The following is a 19079-nucleotide window of genomic DNA, read 5'->3' as shown; positions in this document are numbered from 1 at the left end:
GTGTGCGGAGTGTGCAACTCTCTTTAGTTAACACTCATTACAGAGTCTTTGTTTAAAGGCCAGTAAACTAATGAAGTCATTAAATAAGTGAAGAAAATCCCGATTCAAGTATTGAAACCGGAGATTGCGGTAACTTTAAGGACCGAGAACAGCCACTGGAAGACGTTTGCACATAGCAAACCGAGTAAGAGGCCTAAATAATGTAACTCGCAGCAGCAGCACGTCGGTGCCTGCTGCCATTGTCAGGCCATGGGGTAAGCCCTGATGAGCGTACACAGCCATCAGGACGGTTTATTCTTAAAAGCTGACTTAAATATACAATAGAGACATATGAAATTTAAATCAGACAGATCAGGTTTTTATCAGGATGAGTGGAGCAGAGATGAACTCGATGTAGTGTGTTCAGTCTGAAGTTGAAGCGGTGGCATGTGATTCTGTTTCTAATGTTTGTAATCTATCTATCTATCTATCTATCTATCTATCTATCTATCTATCTATCTATCTGCAGGCACTCCTTGATACTCAGAAACAGCTGCGTTCTCAGATCTCCAACTTTACCTTCAATCTGGGCTTCTCTGGGAAGTTCTACCACACAGGTATGCTCTGTTTACATGTTTTATGAATGATGCATCGAAAGGTTTTTGGTTAAACAGTTTTAGTGTCCAAAACCAAGCACACTGTGCAGTGTATATGGCAGTTTTATGTAAAACATTCCTTCTAACAGTCCCTTTTCACACTAAAACGTACATTTTACTACAACGTTCATTTTAAAGTTAATTGCGGACCGAAGCATCTTCAACTGTCACGTGTAACAAACATTTTTTTTACATTGGTACGAAAGACAATCCATCAAAAAAAAAAAATTATCTTTTTGCTGTTGTACAAGCATCCCAGTGTGTCAGTAAGAGTAGCTTATTATTATGTAGAAGTGTGAATAACACCGTTCTTTCTGCAAATTAGGTATAATGGGATATGTGTACTTTACATATTTGCACGTTGACAGTCTGATATAAATCAATTATGTTTATAATGCAGAAGAAGCTATTTACACCTTGAATTAGATTTTACAAACAAAAACCAGTAGAAGTTTTGCTTTTCTTATAGTGTGCATCTAAGCATCATCATCATCATTAAAAACACAAAATTACCTCATACTACACGTATCTCTAAATCTAGAGAAATATTTATCCAGGCATATTTATGAGGTCAAGACATACGGCAGTGCATTCTCGGCTGTGCTGTGGCTCCAAGGACAGATTTTATTGATTTTCTAGTTAAAGTGTCTAAATCTGCAGTAGGAGAACAAAGGTGGAGGAGACACTGCATAAGAAAAATGGAGACGGAACATGATTACAGTTAGAAGAAACCTGATACAGGCGAGAACACTTTATAACAGGCTGTTCATCACCATGGTAATAGACAACCTGATTTTAAAAACATGACAATGCGAGGCAACTGCTTGGTCATATTCTTTAACCTCACACCAACAAGAAGTCATGGATACACCGGCTTGCTTTTGTACATGTTTCCTCATTTGTCCTTTTGTCCTTGCGTGTTTTTTTGTTCGTGCAGGCACGGTGGAGGAGGATGAGGGAGACGATCTGCTACTGAAGTATGTAGATGAGTTCTGGTGGTTCCCCCACATGTGGAGCCACATGCAGCCTCACCTCTTCCACAACGAGTCCTCACTGCTGGAGCAGATGGTCCTCAACAAGGAGTTCGCTCTGGTGAGATAGATGCACAAGCACGCGCATGTTGTCAGGTCAAAGCGCTGGATTTGTTTTAACCAACTTTACTCAAAGGCTGGTACTGAAGACTCCTTTTTTTTTTTTTGCTTTTTAGTGGGAAACAAAACATACAGCGTGTACTGCAAAAAAAAAGTGTTTTTATGTTCACTTGAAAGGTCACACAAATCGCAGACAACATGGTTTCATGTCCTACTGTGTGTCTTACATATAGGTTCAGTTTAAGCCACAACTGCAGGTAAAGCACATGAAAAACACTGGCAGTGAATACACTGGCGTTGTAAGTAGTTGTGTCCTTTACTTAAGTAAAAGTACCAATTACGCAATGTAAAAATAATCAGAGGTAAAAATCCTGCATTTAAAATCATACAGTAGACAAGTAAAAATATTTGCTTAAAATGTAGCTAAAGTGTCAAAGTGTGGTCCTTCAACTGATATTATATATAACATCATTATATTAATAATACTGAAGCATCAGTTTATGAGCAGCATTATACTGCTGAAGCTGCTGCAGGAAGGAGTAGTTTCATATAAATTCATCAAGTGTGTGGAAGTACTTTACTAAAGATGAAACCCATACTACCATGCAAAACATGTAAGTCAGTGCTTAATTACAGCAAAAGTACTACTACAATACACACTCATCTGAAAAGGCATCTGCTAACGCTAGCAGAGTAACGGTCCACATCCTCTCGACATCAGTCAATTAACAACTTCACCAAACATCCTGCGGTAACAGAGATGTGGTGAATTTAATTGTGTTAGCTGCTGTACACAGAAAAGGCTTTGGAAAAATACAGCTATATTATCTTACAACACGCTGTGAAGTACTATTAAACTCTATTGATGATGTCAGTTTATAAGCTAAACATATCTGCAGAGCACAGTATAAGTTAAGTGCATGTGTTTATTTTCAGTCGTGTTGTGTTCTTTTAGTTGACATTGTTGCTGTGGCTGTAGAGCTCGTTTTTTTTGTCCTTGATGTCAGTGAATGCACCATGCTTTGACACGGAAGTTATGGTAGAGCTGAGTGTTTGCCGAGCGAGAGTCGCATATTAGAAGTGTCAGACTGACGGTGTTTAAGGTGTTGGCGTGGGCTGCGGCTGACAGTAGCCCGTGTCCAAGCTTCTATAACCTTGCAGAAAAGCCTCTGTAGCTTCCTTTGTGTGAGACGCTACAATATGCATTCAGATCAAGAATATAGATTTCACTGTTGCAAAGCATTACTTAGTTAATGTGTTTATATTAGTGACGTCGTTCAAACCCTAATTTGTTCTTGTGTGACCCTGATTTAACAGTAGGGTATGAAAGGGAACTTTTACTACTGACAAAAAAAGAAAATGTAACATCTCTGTTGGGAGTGCTACACTTATTTTACCGGACACATCTGAGCCCTACTTAATGTCTGCTGGTTAATCTGAAGTTCACAGGGTTGAGTGCTTCTGTTGCTCTGCTCTGTTTTACTTTTGGTGTGTGTGTGTGAGTGAGGACTGTACTGGAATGTGGTGTCGCACACACAATGCAGCGTTGGTGGCTGGTTCGTGCTGCTGAAGGTGAGCGCGAGCATAAAGTGTGATCACTAACCTCTGTTGTACACACACACACAGATGCATACCTCATTCCCTCATGCCCTGACCGCTGATGCTTAGCTTTGACGGTGTGTGTAGGTGTGTGTCAGAGCAAAGGACAACACCATCAGTCTTCAGGATGCACCCAGCAACCATCCACCTTCACACACATACGCATGCTCACACCGACTATATTTTTTTTAATTTCCCACCCGAAGGCCAGCGTCATGACAAACACAACACAAACCACGTGCTTCCGCTACAAGGTCAGACCGTTGGGATCTGTGTGTTTACGTGCTACAAAGTCCTTTGTCTGGGAGTTGTAAATGTGCCATCATTTCTCTGTTTATGAATATAGTCCTCATGTACGTGTCTGTGTTTATGCACGTTCACCTCCTCCAGGAACACAACATCCCAGTGGATATGGGCTACGCAGTGGCCCCTCACCACTCCGGCGTCTACCCGGTGCACCTGCAGCTTTACGAGGCTTGGAGACGAGTGTGGAACATTCGGGTCACCAGCACCGAAGAGTACCCCCACCTCAAGCCTGCCCGCTACCGTAAGGGCTTCATCCACAACAACATCATGGTGAGGAGATAAAGCTGTTAATCACACACTGCATTAGCTTCACCTTGCATAAACGTGCTCATCCTCACGTACATCCATGAAAACATTGATAGTTGCTGCACAAACATGAAAATTGAAAGGCCTTTTCACATCCACCTGCTGGATATTCATATCTGAGCATGTTGTTTTTGTGAAGCAACATCTTTATAATTATTTAATATTTTCCCCCCATGGTTTTGTTTTTTCCTGCTATTTTCCTCTTCTGTCATGCCAGAAACGTGGACTACATATAAAAGATGTATGTTGCTCCCGGGTCTGAGAAGTGAAGTCAAGGCAGAGGTGACTTAAAGTGCGATACCACTGGTGGTTGCTAGGTGCTGGCACTAAAAAAAAATTATCTCTGACTCTAATAGGCTGTAATGTTCAGTTAAGCTCAATTTTATTCATATGGTGTCAATAACAATCAAAACTGTCTCAAGACGCTTAACAGAACACAGAGCCTGAAACTCCCAGAGAAAGCTCTGAGGTGAATGTGTCAAGGAAAAACTCCCTTTTAAGAGGAAGAAACCTTGAGCAGAACCCTGCTCATCTGGCCATATGAGCTGGGTCCAGGCCAGGTAGAAAGACAGAAAAGAAGGGAGAAGAGTGAGGAGGAGAAGAGGAGAAGAAAGCAGCAGAGGCAAGCAGATAAATTCAAATAAAAAGGAAGGATATCATTCAAAGTATTAATTGCTGAACAGTTTAGATATCGGGTGTCAAAACGAAGTATGTTCACTAGAGATGTGACGTTCATGAACGAACTGAATCTATTGACCGGCTCCTTAAAACAAACACGGGAAATGAGTCACAGTTGAAAGCTTTTCTTTTTTTGTTTTGCTGTGTTTCACACGGTTGCACAAGGAAGCTCCTACTTTGTTTTGACACAGTATTGGTGACGGACCTGGTATAGTGGTGAGCATAGCAGTTATATCCCACCAAGATAATATATATTAGTGCGATGTCTAAGTTTGAATGATTCTGCTTCAAATCTTACTCCACCACAGTGCTTATTTCGAGGATAAAATAAGGTACCCCCAGGCTGGCATCTTAAAAATAAATAAATATGAAAATGAACCAGTCTTTTGAACGGCTCTTTGAAAGGAACGGATCCGCATGATCCTGCTCCCTTCAAGGAGCCGTAATTCCCATCTCCAATGTACACTCTGGGTTCCAAAAATCCAAGATGGCAACGGCGAAGTCGAAGCTTCAGGAGGGTAAGTGATAAACCAATGGGTGACTTCGCTGTGGCTACATCCATGTTTTATATAAAGTCTATGGCTAGAAGAGGTATTCATTAAGCTTGTGGGTTCTCTTTGAAAAAAAAAAGAGGTGAGTCATGTTGGTCAAATAAAAATGATAAATGTCACAACCACGTGTTTCTTGACGGACTACTGATTCATGACCATAGCATGAACCTAAAGCTCAAGGCACATCTTGTATTGTCATTGCACAGTGGGAAGTAAAAGACATGTTTTTTTGAAATCATCTGACTCAAGTAAAAACAATGAATTATTAATGTGTAGAGCAGCTAAATCAAACTGAGCTTAAATGCGGAATAATTTGCTTGAGAGTGTGTTTAGTTACATTGTGTTGCTGCTCTGTTCTTTTATCTCGCTTCGAAGAACTGTTTGACTGCCTTGTCTCTGTTTAAATAAGTGTTTGCTGAATAGTAAATTGTGTGCTGATTGTTTCTTGCGGTCTTAAACAGAAAATCAATGATGCCGTGCGGCGTGTGTAACCTCAGCGTATGTGTTTGCGTGTATGTGATATGAATTCTTTGACCTTGTCTCGCCACAGTGTGCTCAGCTCTGCGTTGATTCAATATTTAACGGCTTCCCAGTGCAGCTGGAGGAGGGATTTCTTCATTTTTTTTTTTCCTGTGCGCATTTGTATTGTATATGTGCAGGATGTGTGTCATAGAGTATAGATCTGGTAATGAGAGCAGTTTTACACTTTTATGCACCAATAAGTAATTCATCAGACACAGTTTGGGACAACAGTAGAATATTTTTCACCCATTTCATCTAAGCAAGTTGTCTTCATCGCTCCCTCCCTCTGTCTCTCTCCTCCTCCTCTTCTTCATTCACTTGTCACTCAGGCTCTTTGTCAGAGTGTGCAACTGTTCCCTTATTGACAAAAGAACCAATCACATCTGACACCAAAATTACCAGTCCATGTTGTTCTGCCATATTTGGATCTTGAGCAAACAATTTGTACAGACAGCTATGTCAATTTTCTAATCAGTCCAAGAAGCCTGCTTTTATTTCTTGACATCTTGCCACAGCGTCATAAAAGACAGCCACTTAATCCTACTTCCTCTCAAAACAATAACAAGCTCACTTTTTGACAGGCTATAATGTTTTATTATACATTATCAATAGTGAGGAACGCAGAGGCATCAGTAAATTCAGCAAGTAAAAAGTTACTGAATGAACACTTCACAGTATGATTGCATCATAAGGAACACAGAAAGCAGGAGACACTACAGAACCCCAGCTGTCAATAAATGTAGTCTGAGATAAATTTAAAAAATCAACAAAAGTGACCCCCGTGCTTACAGTCCACAATAATTACGAATGTTTTCCAACTTTGCTGAAATTGGTTCTTACAGTTTTTCAAATAAAACTTCTTCTTTCTGTTTTTTCCGCTTACAGAGTTTGTTCTCATTCGAAGGGGAGCAAGGGCACATGCAAATCAGATTCACATCTTTGTCTGAGTTTTCAGCAAGTGGATGGCAGGACTTGCAACAGCGACTTGCTGATCACGGTGCTTACTCTAAATCAGACTGCAGACTGAGGGAAACACCAATCACTAGTGGTTAAAGACTCTCCAGAGACCGGCCCACTCTGGTGCAAGATAGTCTAGATGTTCAGGAAAATGGTCCGATGAAATCACCTCTGGGAAGCTCAGCTGGACCCTAAGGTCCTGTGAATCAGGATTTCTGCCACTGGTGGCATCCTCAGAGGTATCCTTTAGGTGCTGTATTTGATTCACTCCCTCCTCTTACAACACCGTTCGAAACAGTGAAATTCTTCTTCTCCTCACTGACCCTGTGTTTGAAGGACTTGATATTGATGTAAAATATGTATTGGTCAAGAAGAAAATCCCAACATAAAAGTTTTTTGAGCTGTTCCTAAACCGTTTTCGTGTGTGTGCCTGTGTCAGGCTGCATCCTGCTGGGGATGGCTGCTGCCGTCAAGGAGTGTCATTGCCATGGGGTGGGGGTGCCTGGTCTGGTCTAGGTGTATGCTACAAGTCTAAGTAACGTCCACATTAATGCCAGGTCCAAAAGTTTGCCAGCAAAACATTGAATTGTCTCAAGATGGTCAATGTTATTTACTTCTCCTCTCAGTGGTTTTAATGTTGTGGCTGATTAGTGTATGTCAGCCTTTTAGTTATCGACATATTGCTGCATGCAGTACACATGCAGTTGAGCTATATTAGGTAGTCACAAACGTTGACTCTCTTACTTGCATTCGTTGCAGTTCAAAGCACCACATTTTATAACCGTTGACAAAATTCTTGGTGCTATATTTCTTACGTCAGAGACCCAACAAAGTGTCGTGATCATGGCAGTGTTTCCTCATGCGTGTTCTCTTGGTAGCTCAGCATTTGTGCGCAGGTTTGAGATTAAGAGTAGCCAGAAAAGCTTGCATAATGCAATATGTTTCCAGATGTAGTAGGACATCCTGGTATTATACTGTCATTGGGGACATAGTAATTCTCTTTCTGGCAGTTCTTCAAGTCTGGACAGCCCTTGTCTTGTCATAATCTTGTGATTTCCAGCTGATGAAGATCTTGAGATATGACTGAAGGTTACACAACAGCTACTCAGGCGGCCCTGGGGTGACACTGCTCTGTCAAATTCCATTTTAAAAAGTGTAGAAAATGTAACCAGTGTAGGGAAATATTGAGAAAGACCATCTCTTGCTCCAAGACACTGCATGCTAGACTGACTAAATAGCACAGGGAGGCTAGGAAAAACAGAAAATAAAATAAAGACTAGGCTCATGGAGGTGGAACATATTTCTAACTAGTGCTGTATGTGTGTATGGGCACCTCGGTGCACGTCAAATTTAAATTTCTAATTACTTCACCATAAACCAGCTGGTGAACTTTAAGATTTGGATCATTCATCAACACCCTCCTGACCTCTTGTAATGCTACCCTGGGACATCGCTCATGTCCCCCTCATTTTCTTTACCTTTCACTTCAAATTTTTCTTGCAATTTCTCTCTATTAATCTCTTTCTCCTCTGCCACTCACTCCATCTTTGTTTGTTCAGAGGAGGACAGGAAGTTGTCTCAAGGCTGTAAAATTGGTGTGTGTGTGTGTGTCTCTGTCAGCAGATTGAGAGCCACCCACCGGACCCGCAGTATCAGAACAAATCAGACTGAGATATGGGGTTGTGTTACGTGCTTGTGTGTGTATGTGTGTGTGTGCCGCCACAAACATGCATACTGTGTGTGTGTGTGTGTTTTAAAATGTACTATATCAGTTTGAGCTATAGCTCTGTGGATAATTGGTTTGGTGAAATAGTGCTGAGTGTCTGTGGCTCTGGTGGCCTTCTCTTTCACTGTCGTTTCATCTCTCTCTCTCTCTTTCTGTCTCTCTCCTTCTTCTTCTCTCTATCTCTCGCTCTCTCACTCTTTAGTGTGTGTGAATGCGAACGAGTCTGCAGTGTTTTATAGATAAACCGATATCTGTGCTTTCAGCCTTTACTCTCTATTTCATAGAGACAAGTGCTCCACAAGGAGTTCCCTATAAAGACCTTCTCTTCTCTTCTCTTCTCTTCTCTTCTCTTCTCTTCTCTTCTCTTCTCTTCAATCCTTCAATCATTTAATGAACTCATGAAAAGACATTTAATTCACCAGCTGTTCAAAACTTGAGTTAGTATCCCATTAGTCTTTCAAGATTGTTCACATCTTTTTGGCCTCATCATTTTAATTATTTTTAATAAATGAATGCATTAAAATGTATGTATTTCAATTTGACTAACAACTGCTTGGCAACTGTTAATACAGCCGAGGTCAACTATAAACATTTGATCTTAGCATTAAAACTTAAAACAGTTCAGTTCCGCTGACTCCTTGGACCCATTATTTGTCAATCAGATGTGACATCCACAGGGCTGGCTGGTGTATTTTTGGTATTTTCATCGCCTAGGGTGCACAGGGCACCCGCTAGAGGTAAGAGTATCATCGCCTCCCGCTTCAGTAGTCAAACAGGTGTAGGCGAGGAAAGCAAACTGAACGGTGCCCGAGGATGATTTAACTAATCACCAATGCTTCGTGCTGTGCACCTCATGAAAGTAGGCTCTTTGAAATTGTAAAACACAGGGATCCTGGCTGTGCAACTCCTCAGGACTCGTGGCACAGGCACACTGGAGGCAGTAATTGCCATTTCTTCTGACACCATTATTAATTTGACTCTAATAAACCCTTTTCGCTGCAAACATGTCATTATGTGTCATTACACATGGGACAGCACAAGTAGAAAGGGTATATAATACCAAAGAACTGGAACGTCACAATGGAGCCGAGCTGTCGGTTGTGTTATTTATTACACCTGTGTTTTTTAATTTTTACAAGTCAAAATGCAAGTTGTGAGAACAGTCCACACTCTAGTATAATATGTGTGGAACCATCTGGAGAAAGGTAATGTTTCCATATGCTCTGTGACATCAGAATATATGTGACTTGCTGCTGATCTCGTTGTCTTTTTATCCGTATATTTGTCATCTAATCTGTAGTTATTTTAAACCACATTTGTACCTGGTTTATTTGTACTTCGGGCTCGAAATAAGCACTTTGAAGATCCGCACGTACGACCAGCCGTCGTGGCTTTTCCTTTTGTAGTCACAAGTCATTGCATCGTGGTGGTTTGATATGCCACTTAAGGGGGAACTCCAGCAATTGTACACATCAAAGCGTGTTTACAAGTCTTGGCGAGTACCACGGCGTATGTGAAGAAAAGTGAAAGCACCTAAAGCCGTTTTGTGGTTCCAGAGGGAGCCTGTGCAAAATTTTATAAATTGCCTGAAGTGATGACACTTGAAGACTACAAGTTTGAAAATGAAAAGCACTGGCAAAGGCCATCTCCAGATACGGCCAATAGCCTCAAGCATTGAGGCTAGTGGCTAAAGGCTGCATGTGCTGCTGCGACTAGCATAAAGAAAAGAAATCTCAATCAAACTATCTACAGCCAAGTTGCATTTTAAAACGGTGTTGTCATTTTAATAAAAAAAAAAGAACAAATGACAGCATGAATTGTCATTTTTAGCCATAAATGCATTTTAGTCACCAATCATCCCCTGTTTGGCTTAATTGAACTATTTACATATTTGCATATCCAGTAGTTTAAATTACAGATATTAACAGGTTCTTCATTTATCGTGTGTCTGTGTGTGTTTGTGTAGGTGCTGCCTCGCCAGACGTGTGGCTTGTTTACTCACACTATCTACTATAAGGAATACCCCGGAGGACCTAAAGAACTGGACAAAAGCATCCGTGGAGGAGAGCTGTTTCTCACCGTGCTGCTCAACCCCGTGAGTCAGAGAAATCACATTCAGGCGCATGCACTTTCTCACATGCAAACGCCGAGAAACAGAGAGAACCGTTAGAGTTTAATTTGATTGTTGCACCTTAAAGAGGCACCAACAGGGTTTTTCTGCTCTCACTTTAAAGGTATCTTCCTCTCGGTCTTTTTTTATTTTTTTTTACTTTTGCTGTGCGTGCCTGTCTCTTTTCCTGTCAGGGGCTGCTTCTCTGTGTGGAGCTGTGTTCATCTCCCCACTTTAAATTAGGTCTCACCACAGGGGGGTTGCTGTCACATACATACTCTCACGCACACAAACACACACTCCCCCTCTCGCTTACCCCTGCTGTGTGCATCAGCTCAACATGATTCTGCTTTGAATTAAGGAGCAGAATTAGGTTTTGGTGGCAGTTAAAATGCTCCTCCGCGTGCACATGCTCATAAGGGCGCACAGTTACAGATAGGCACAGGAATTGCCTCCAAACAATCGTGTTTTCTTTTTTTTCTCTCCTTCTCTCTTTCTTTTTCTCTCTGCCTCAAAAACGCACACATGCACCAACACTCACAAAGATGCTCATAGACCAGCGGTTGGCTGTATTGAAGTGTCAGGTAGGGGAGTGCTGAACTAGAGGAGCTGTCAGAACTCACCCAACATCACAGAGTCAAGTGCAGCTTACTACAACATCCCAGCCTGGCTCTTTCTTCTGCCTCTGCACCGCTTTGTCTCTGATTTCCCTTTTCTTTCTTTCTTTAGTCTCATTTTGTTTGACATCTTTCTTTCGTTTGTTTCTTTGTTTAATTCCACTTTCTTAATGTCTTGTGTTTCTCTTCCGAGCTTCACTGTGCTATTTATTTAGATGCTTTTTCTCCCCCCTTTGTTCTATGTTCTGTGATTCATCTTGTCAGATTCTTTTGAGCTCTGTCTTTTGACTGTTATAAAAGGACAAAAATGCATGTCATTTGCATAGAATTATTGTGCTTGTACCCTGTGCTGGTGCTTGATTTAACAAAACGGTAATCAGTCTGTATCCAGTTCTAGTGAACTACTTTAATTGCTCTGTATTGCTCCAGGTAAAAAAAAAAAAAAAAACTGTGAAAGTGTTTTACATTTTGCCTAGCAGCAACAATGGCATTTTCCATAATAGAAAGAACAAGGTGGTTGGCATGGAGCAAAAAAAGCTACAGGGAGCATCATTTGCCTCTTTCCCTGTAACCAACACTGCTATTAGGGAGCCTGCTTGTTATGTATTGTTACAGGAAGTGAGCCAAATTGTATGAATACAAGGAGTCAGCAGGGAAATTGCACCAGAAGAAAGAGTCACCTGTGACTGTAAAAGTCCCTCTCATAGCCATTTGAATGTGCTCTATTGAATGAATAATGATAGGGTGTAATAATTACGTGGCCTGTGGCAAAACCCGTGCAGCACCAGCCACCGTGGCTAAAGCTATGATAACTTTTGAAAATGACCCAATAACAAAACAACATTTAGGAAGACCAGTAGTAATTTATTTTAGCTTTGGGTTGAGTTTAATAAGACAACTTCTCCAGCTGTAAAATAACGAATAAGACTAATAAGACAAATCGTGAAGACAACACAATAAGCCTCAATGATAACGTTCTTATGTAATTAAACACACTGTCTAAAATTAAAACGATGCAAAGATTTGTTCCACAGTTAAAGACCATAAAACAAAACAGCAGCCTCGCCAGTTTCCTTGTGGGGAAGTACTTGCTGGGACATAAAATGAATTGAAGCTGCTGACGTAGGAAAGTGTTCAGTGTCGTAAGACTTTACAGACAATAAACAGGATTTTAAAATCGATTTTCAAATATTCAGGTAGCCGGTATACAGAAGACAGAAGCAGCGGCGTAAGATAGGAAGTAAAGACTTAACTGAATGACAGGTTTTCAGTTCCAGTTTTATATTATTCTTATTACTGGATAGCATGATCAGTGACCTTTGCATAAAAATTACGGTCCGAATGAACTGAAAATACTAACTTACATTAATCCACATCAACTCTCCTTCAATACCTTTCCTATAAAAAATATGAGGTCCTGCCATTTGGTACCTAAAATCACCTGGAAAGACAGAAAGTGGGGATTTTCAGTTTCCAGAACGAAATCTTTTGTCTGTGTAGTAAACATTTGTATGCATACACTGTATATCCTGCTTCTCCCTAATATCCATAAAATGGAAGCTTTTCTTAGGAACAGATGAACACAAGGTATATACCAAGATTGTCCAGAATAGGACACATCAGTGCAAAACATTTTTATATTTATGAAGTCGGAATATATAAACGCCGGTGAGCCAAACCTACCAACAAGATCAGAGATAAGATAAACTGTAATTTTACTGAAATTAGTCTGAACGTTCACATTCCTGTATTAAGGGAATCCAACACATCAGCAGAGATGCAATAGCCCCTTTCTAAAATGATTTCTCTCTAAACACAGGAATGCAGTGCTAAAGATGTCCTAATAGTGATGATAGCGACGATGGTCCTGCTAAAGGACACCGACCTGACATGTTTTGCTTTTAAGTGAAGCTATTAGAATGCAAATGATGGGGAGTCTCATTATGCGTGCATTAATGTAATGCTAATGTGGCAATCTGGCAGAAATAATGGTAAAATTATTATATCAAACACCCATGTCCAAGTATATTAAGCGACAATACGGTAAAAATAAATATGGAGGCTTAATAATAAATAAAAACGGACTGCATAAATCATCTGGAAATATTATAATCAGGTCACGCTGAAGAAAGAACAAACGGTATATTCCTCCACCAAAATGCCTCTGTTTCTGGATGTGAGTAGGAGTAGTTGGCATTTTGTGGCGTTAATCTCATTCATGAAATTGCCACAAGGTTTGACAGTAATACACCTCACGTCTTCTCCCCATCAAAACATTGTCATGATTATTGTGGTCGTGACTAAACTCTGTGTTTTCTAAACCTTTAAATAGATTTGAGGTGCGTTGCCTTCGTGTAGCTGTGTGTGTTAATAGTTGCTTAAAGGACAAACGACCTAACTGTGTTTTAGCTCACATCACCGGTGATGTCATCTCAGCATGAGCTCAAGAAACCAGGAGGGATATGCCTTCACACTCGCTTGCCTCTCCCCGTTGCTGTCTGTCTCTTTCACACACACACACACACACCACTGCACGCAAACACACACACACTCATAAATATAAGGGTTTGAAATTCTTCTCGAAGGCCAGGAGCACGCTGGGGCTAATTACGTTTTCCTCCTCTGTTTCTATCTTTTGTCCTTCTCCCTCACTTTCTCCCCTTCTTAATCAGTGCAATAAGAGATGAACCTCCCCTCTTGTTGCATCAGTAAATGAAGAGTCCTATTTAACATGAAAGCAATTTTAACACTAAATGAGAGCTATCGGCCACGACTTACATCCACGCGCATGCACAGTGCTCGCACGCACGCACACACACACACACGCACACAAGCACATACAGTACAGACTGATGATTCATTTTCGCTTCTCGCCGCTGTGTTCCCATTTGCAGATGCACAAAAGCTTAATTAGTGTATGCACTTTGTACGTGTAATCAATAGTGTTCTGTTGCTCGCTGCTTTAGCCCCAGGGGGGTTTCCTGTTGTTTGATGATCTGCACATTGGTAACATTGCCACCTCCTGTTCAATGACTTTAAATCACATTTGGCCTTTGGCAGCAGTTTACCACTGACAGCAATGGATATACGGATACTGGATACAGCGTGATCGCATGTGCACGTATCGAATGTGCGCGCGCATGCGTGTGTGTGTGTGTCTATGCGTGTTTGGATACTTTTGCGTCATTCAGGGTTGCATCAACAATCACTGAGCTCACCTCTCGCACACTCCTCAATTGATTGCAAACAGCCAGTAGGGCACAAGTAATTTCCCAATAAATGACCAGAGAGATGATGAGAGGGAAGGGGGAGAGAAAAAGAGAGAGAGAGAGGGAAAAGGAGGAGGCTGAGAGGAGGAAGGGGGGGGGGGGGAGTGGGGTGAGAAGGTGGCAGACAGATTGAGATTTAATTTTCAGGTCACGGCATCTTGTGTCACTTGAGAACCCAGACACATACAGAGAGGAAGTGATGCACATATAGACACACACAAACACACACCAATGCATGCGTTTGTGTGGCCAAAGCATGCAAGTATTTGTGCGCGCGTGTGTGTGTGTTTTGTATAAATGTGTGTCCAGCTGGCATAAGCAGAGCTATAGACATATATCAGGGCTGACATTTAGCGCTTAGCTCTGCCACTAAGCTTATTAGCCAAACACCAAATATCAGCACAATCTCTCTCTCCCTCCTAGCCCTCTTTTCTTACCCACTTCTCACCCTCACACCTCTCATTGTTGTTGTTCTTTCCCTGACATCAGGCCTCCTATCTCTCTCCGCCTTCGCTTTTCTTTGTCCTTTTGTAATTTCCAACCTGTGCGTGTTGACTTTGCTCATACTTGTGAATCTTTCCACACTTCTTTTTGTCTCATTTCCACTCCACCCTCCCCTTTCTTCTGAGTCCTGCTGATTGCTACTGAAGGCTTTGGCAGCTCATCAACACGTACAGGCCCTCACACGCGTGCAGTCAAACACACGCACACATGCACACATGCACACATGCATGCACACACAATAAGCTACAATCCAAACAGGAGAAGAAAGCGAGAGTAAAGCAGTGAAAGATGGCAGAATGGTAGAGGCCAGTAGATGTTGACTGGAGCAGGCAGAATAAATTGAATCCAAATCATTTGCTGTGTTGACGTTCAGCTTTCAATTATCCACTGATGAGACGGAGACAGTAGATGGACCGTGAGAAGGAGAGAGAGAGAGAGAGAGAGAGAGAGAGAGAGAGAGAGTGAGAGAGAGAGAGTCAATTGGCAGAGTGAGAAGAAGAGAGAGGACGATGATGGAGAAGGAGAGTGAAAGGAGGGGCAGGCTTCATTTTAGCAGCAATAACAGTTCAATCAGCGAGAATTGTATGTGGAACTAAGTGGTCTGTAATGGGAAACTACGGCTACGCACTGAAGTGTGGGGTGGGGGGTGCAAAACTTGGGACGAAGATGGCAGGGAGCAGCCGAGAGTAAACAAAATACAAAGAGAATTGTGCAACAGTTCTGCAGCGCGACAACAATGCCAACACACAAGAATAACTTATAAAAATATATCTTCAGCAGAGAGATGCTGACACATCTTGAAGACATGCTGCAAATTCTCCAAGAGGCTTGGAACAACCTGCCAAAAACCCTGAGTACAGAACTTGAATACACTTGGACAATTTCATTCTACATACTAACTGTATACAGTACGCACTACAAACTATATATATAACACTGCCACTTTATTTTCTCATGTATTCTCATTTTCTAGCTGTGAGTAGCTCCTCTATTTTATTGAGCAATACTGTCCATGAACAGTAAAAAAAATGGCTTTTCAACGCTAATTCCACAGAGGAGTGTCAGGCACCTCTGAGCCCCCAAAGGCCTTACATTGACAGCGCGAGGCTTAAGGTGGTGGATGGGCTTCATTGTCTTAATTGTCTCCACCTGCGAAGGTGTGGGTACAGTGAATGCCTAGGGAGGCCTGCAGAGCCACTGATCTTTTTTTTGCAGCCGGAGCCCACTGTGCTCTCATTGATGCTTGGATTTTTACTGTTTCTCCCCTTGATTCTAATTTAAGACTGGCTTCCAGCTCTTCATGTTGTGGCCCAAGAGTCTGGTTGAAAGGGTCGGCCTATATACCGTATACACACGTTCATGCTGTTTAGCAGGTAGTATGTATACGAACAAATACGTGCAGCATCGGATGGCTGTGACTCTGGAATGTCACCGGTTCACAAAGAGTAAGCAAATGTTTTTATTCCTCAAGATTTAATGCTTATTTGTCTTTCTAGACATCGCTCAAGGTGACTGTCGTGTTTTTGATATCGTTCATTGACAGCGCTCTCAACAAGGACTTGTATTTAGAAGGAATGGCGTCTGGTTTCAGTGTACTTCAGTTTATTTTTATTTTCCACAGTAAACACACATCTTCAGAATCTGCTTAGAATTAGTGTGCATTATGGAATTGGGACACGGCTCCAATTTATTGTAGATAGTTTGCACATGCTGTTGCTTCCCTGTTAGTAGATGGTTTGACCTTTCTTTGCTCATCTATGGCGAAAAACAAAAACAGTGCTTGATTTTAGAGAAGTTTTTTGTTTGCAGATAAATAGATGAATAGATACCTGTAGAAAAAAGAATGAATCCTGTCCTCAACCAAAGGCCAGTAAAACAAGTAATTTCTTCAAAAATGCAATCATGTTGGAGGGGATTGGAACATGTCACAAACTCAAATACATGGCCGCCGTTCTCTTAATCTTCCAAGACATGGCATTTGTTTTTCATGTGTGTCTGCTGTGGATTTTGAAGAACATCCCTTCAACGTTGGACTGACATGCTTCATCAGAGCATCTAGGTCAGCGTGAGATCGGAGAGAGAGAGAGAGAGAGAGAGAGAGAGGGGGAAAAAAAAGACATAAAGTGACTTTTCAGAGCAGGAGAGAGAGTGAGAGGAAGACATTAAACGGATGAGAGAAGAGGAAGGAAATGAAGCTGCACAGGAGCAATGAGAGGAAAAGACAAGGGACAGAGATTAAAAGAGGGAGGCCGAGGGGATGGGCTTGTGTCTCTCGTTTTTTATACTTCTCTCCCAGTCCAGTTCCAAGTATGGTTTGAGCCCAGTCCTGGTGTTAAATTATTAGTGCCGTATTCTTTATTAAAGGCACATATGGGACTCAAAGCAATCCAATATTGAGGAAATGAGACGTGGCACTCCATGCCCAGAAAAGGTTTATATGGTTCAGTTAATTGAATCCTTAGCCACAGTGAGTCCTTCAACCAAAAGGGGTTTGGAGTTTGCACGGTGTCGGGAGATTAACATTCTCTCAAGTGTCTTTTTTGTTTTACTTTTAATTCAGACTCACCTGCCAAGGTTACTCTCTCCGTTTTGCTTTGCTACCCCCCTCCCTCCTTTTTTCCTCCTTTTCTGCAGCTCTCCAATTACAAACACAAATCATCTTCTCTCTCCGCCTTTGTTTAATTTGGCAGCCGGTGCTTAAGCTCCATAATGAATGTTTCCATGTTCAGTAATACCCAGATTCTCTCTTGCATTCCCTTTGTCTTTCATACACCTGCGCACACACCGCACACATACACACAAATAGTACAACCCCTCCAATCACAGTCTGAGTCAGACATCATAGGCTATTGAGTGGTTTGAAGGGAACATAAATCACTTTTTGATCACCTTGCCTGCTTTCAAAAGGATAAAATAAAAACCAACACAGAAAAAGGGGAGACTGATACGGTTCTTATTCAGGTCAGATTTCCCTGCATTCACTGGATGTCAGCACAAATACTTCTCATTTTGTAATAGTCACATCTTGCTTTGCAACCTACTGCAGGGTGCTGTGGGAAATCCCACAGTCCTACATGTGAATAGATGTTTCCAGTGAGACATGGTCAAATTTAATTTTACACTTTTCTTAGAGTAGTGCTTCAAGTTCTCCGGTCGTGCTTTGAAATGGGAGCTTTGGAGGGTTTTGACATTACAGCGAGGCGCAAACTAACACTTTTTACTGGACTTGTCTCTGTTGTGCTTGGCGATGCCTCGACAGTGGTGCCACATTGTTGTTGCTCCAACATCAGCTAGATTGGTATGAAGCGCCTGGATGGTGCGCTGCTGGTTTTGCGTAGAGTGAGCGCGAGATAAGAAGGCAGTGGCAGATGCACACAGTTGCGTTGGTAGACGCACAAAAGCATAAACATTTGACAGGCGCAGGCGCTCCCGCACATAAAAAAAAATAACTCTGACATCCGTATTGTCGCCTCTTTTTTTTTTTTTTTTCTTTCTCTGTTGCACTCTGTCACACAGAAGTAGCCACACACATCTGTTCCTCTTCCTCCCTCCCGCAGAGTCCCCCCCACGCACATTCACACCGGCGCATTCCCGCCATCAGTATTCAGCGGTGATCAGTATTCTGAGCAGCTTTCCAGGTCAGCCGGACGCTGATCCATCAAACCCCGACACTGTGTCGCTCTGTATCTACAGCAACCTTCGCCTTTTAAGAGAAGCGTCGTTAGTCCTCTGTCACCAGGAAACTCACTGTGTATGCTTGAACGAGTCTTTCCATGTTTGTGTCTGTACTTATGTTGTGCAGACATAAACCCATATGCACCAGTCATATTGTGGGGACCTGCTTTCCTTTCGGGGACGAAAAACAGAAATCCTTTAAATTCGAATGATGAGCTAAGGGTTAGTCAGGTTAGGGTTAGTGTACTTGGTGAGGAAATGAAGTGAAAAGTGTCCTTCAGAGTGTGCGTGTGTGTTCACATTCATGCAGACATCTCCCCCCGTTACACTGACTCATGCACACAGACTCAGACACACATGCCTGCGTTCAACAAATAATTCATATCTTAATGGCTGATGTTACCGTTTCATCCAAGTTCCCCAGCTCCCTGCAATCACAAAAGAAGTGTGTGTGTGTTTGTGTGCGCGTGCATTGGTCGGTTGCAGCTATCTTCGCTTGTCTCTTTGATCAGCCTATAAAAGCACTGAGGCGT

At 41.8% G+C, this 19079-nt stretch overlaps 1 protein-coding gene across 4 annotated transcripts in view; it reads left to right on the top strand.

The window, feature by feature from the left end:
• The window catches only part of ndst3 (N-deacetylase/N-sulfotransferase (heparan glucosaminyl) 3), a 45075-nt gene that overhangs the window by 12550 nt on the left and 13446 nt on the right, over nt 1–19079 (top strand). For all 4 annotated transcript variants that reach the window (XM_084559424.1, XM_084559425.1, XM_084559422.1 and 1 more), the window contains 4 exons: nt 509–596; nt 1573–1727; nt 3716–3901; nt 10338–10466. In XM_084559424.1, coding sequence (XP_084415550.1) covers nt 509–596; nt 1573–1727; nt 3716–3901; nt 10338–10466 — 558 coding nt within the window. The remainder of the gene's footprint in view (nt 1–508; nt 597–1572; nt 1728–3715; nt 3902–10337; nt 10467–19079) is intronic.

Source organism: Chelon labrosus, assembly GCF_963514085.1.
Source record: "Chelon labrosus genome assembly, chromosome: 2".
Classification (NCBI taxonomy): Eukaryota; Metazoa; Chordata; class Actinopteri; order Mugiliformes; family Mugilidae; genus Chelon; species Chelon labrosus.
Note: the sequence above shows the minus strand (reverse complement) of the source record. Positions and strands in the feature narration are given on the sequence as shown.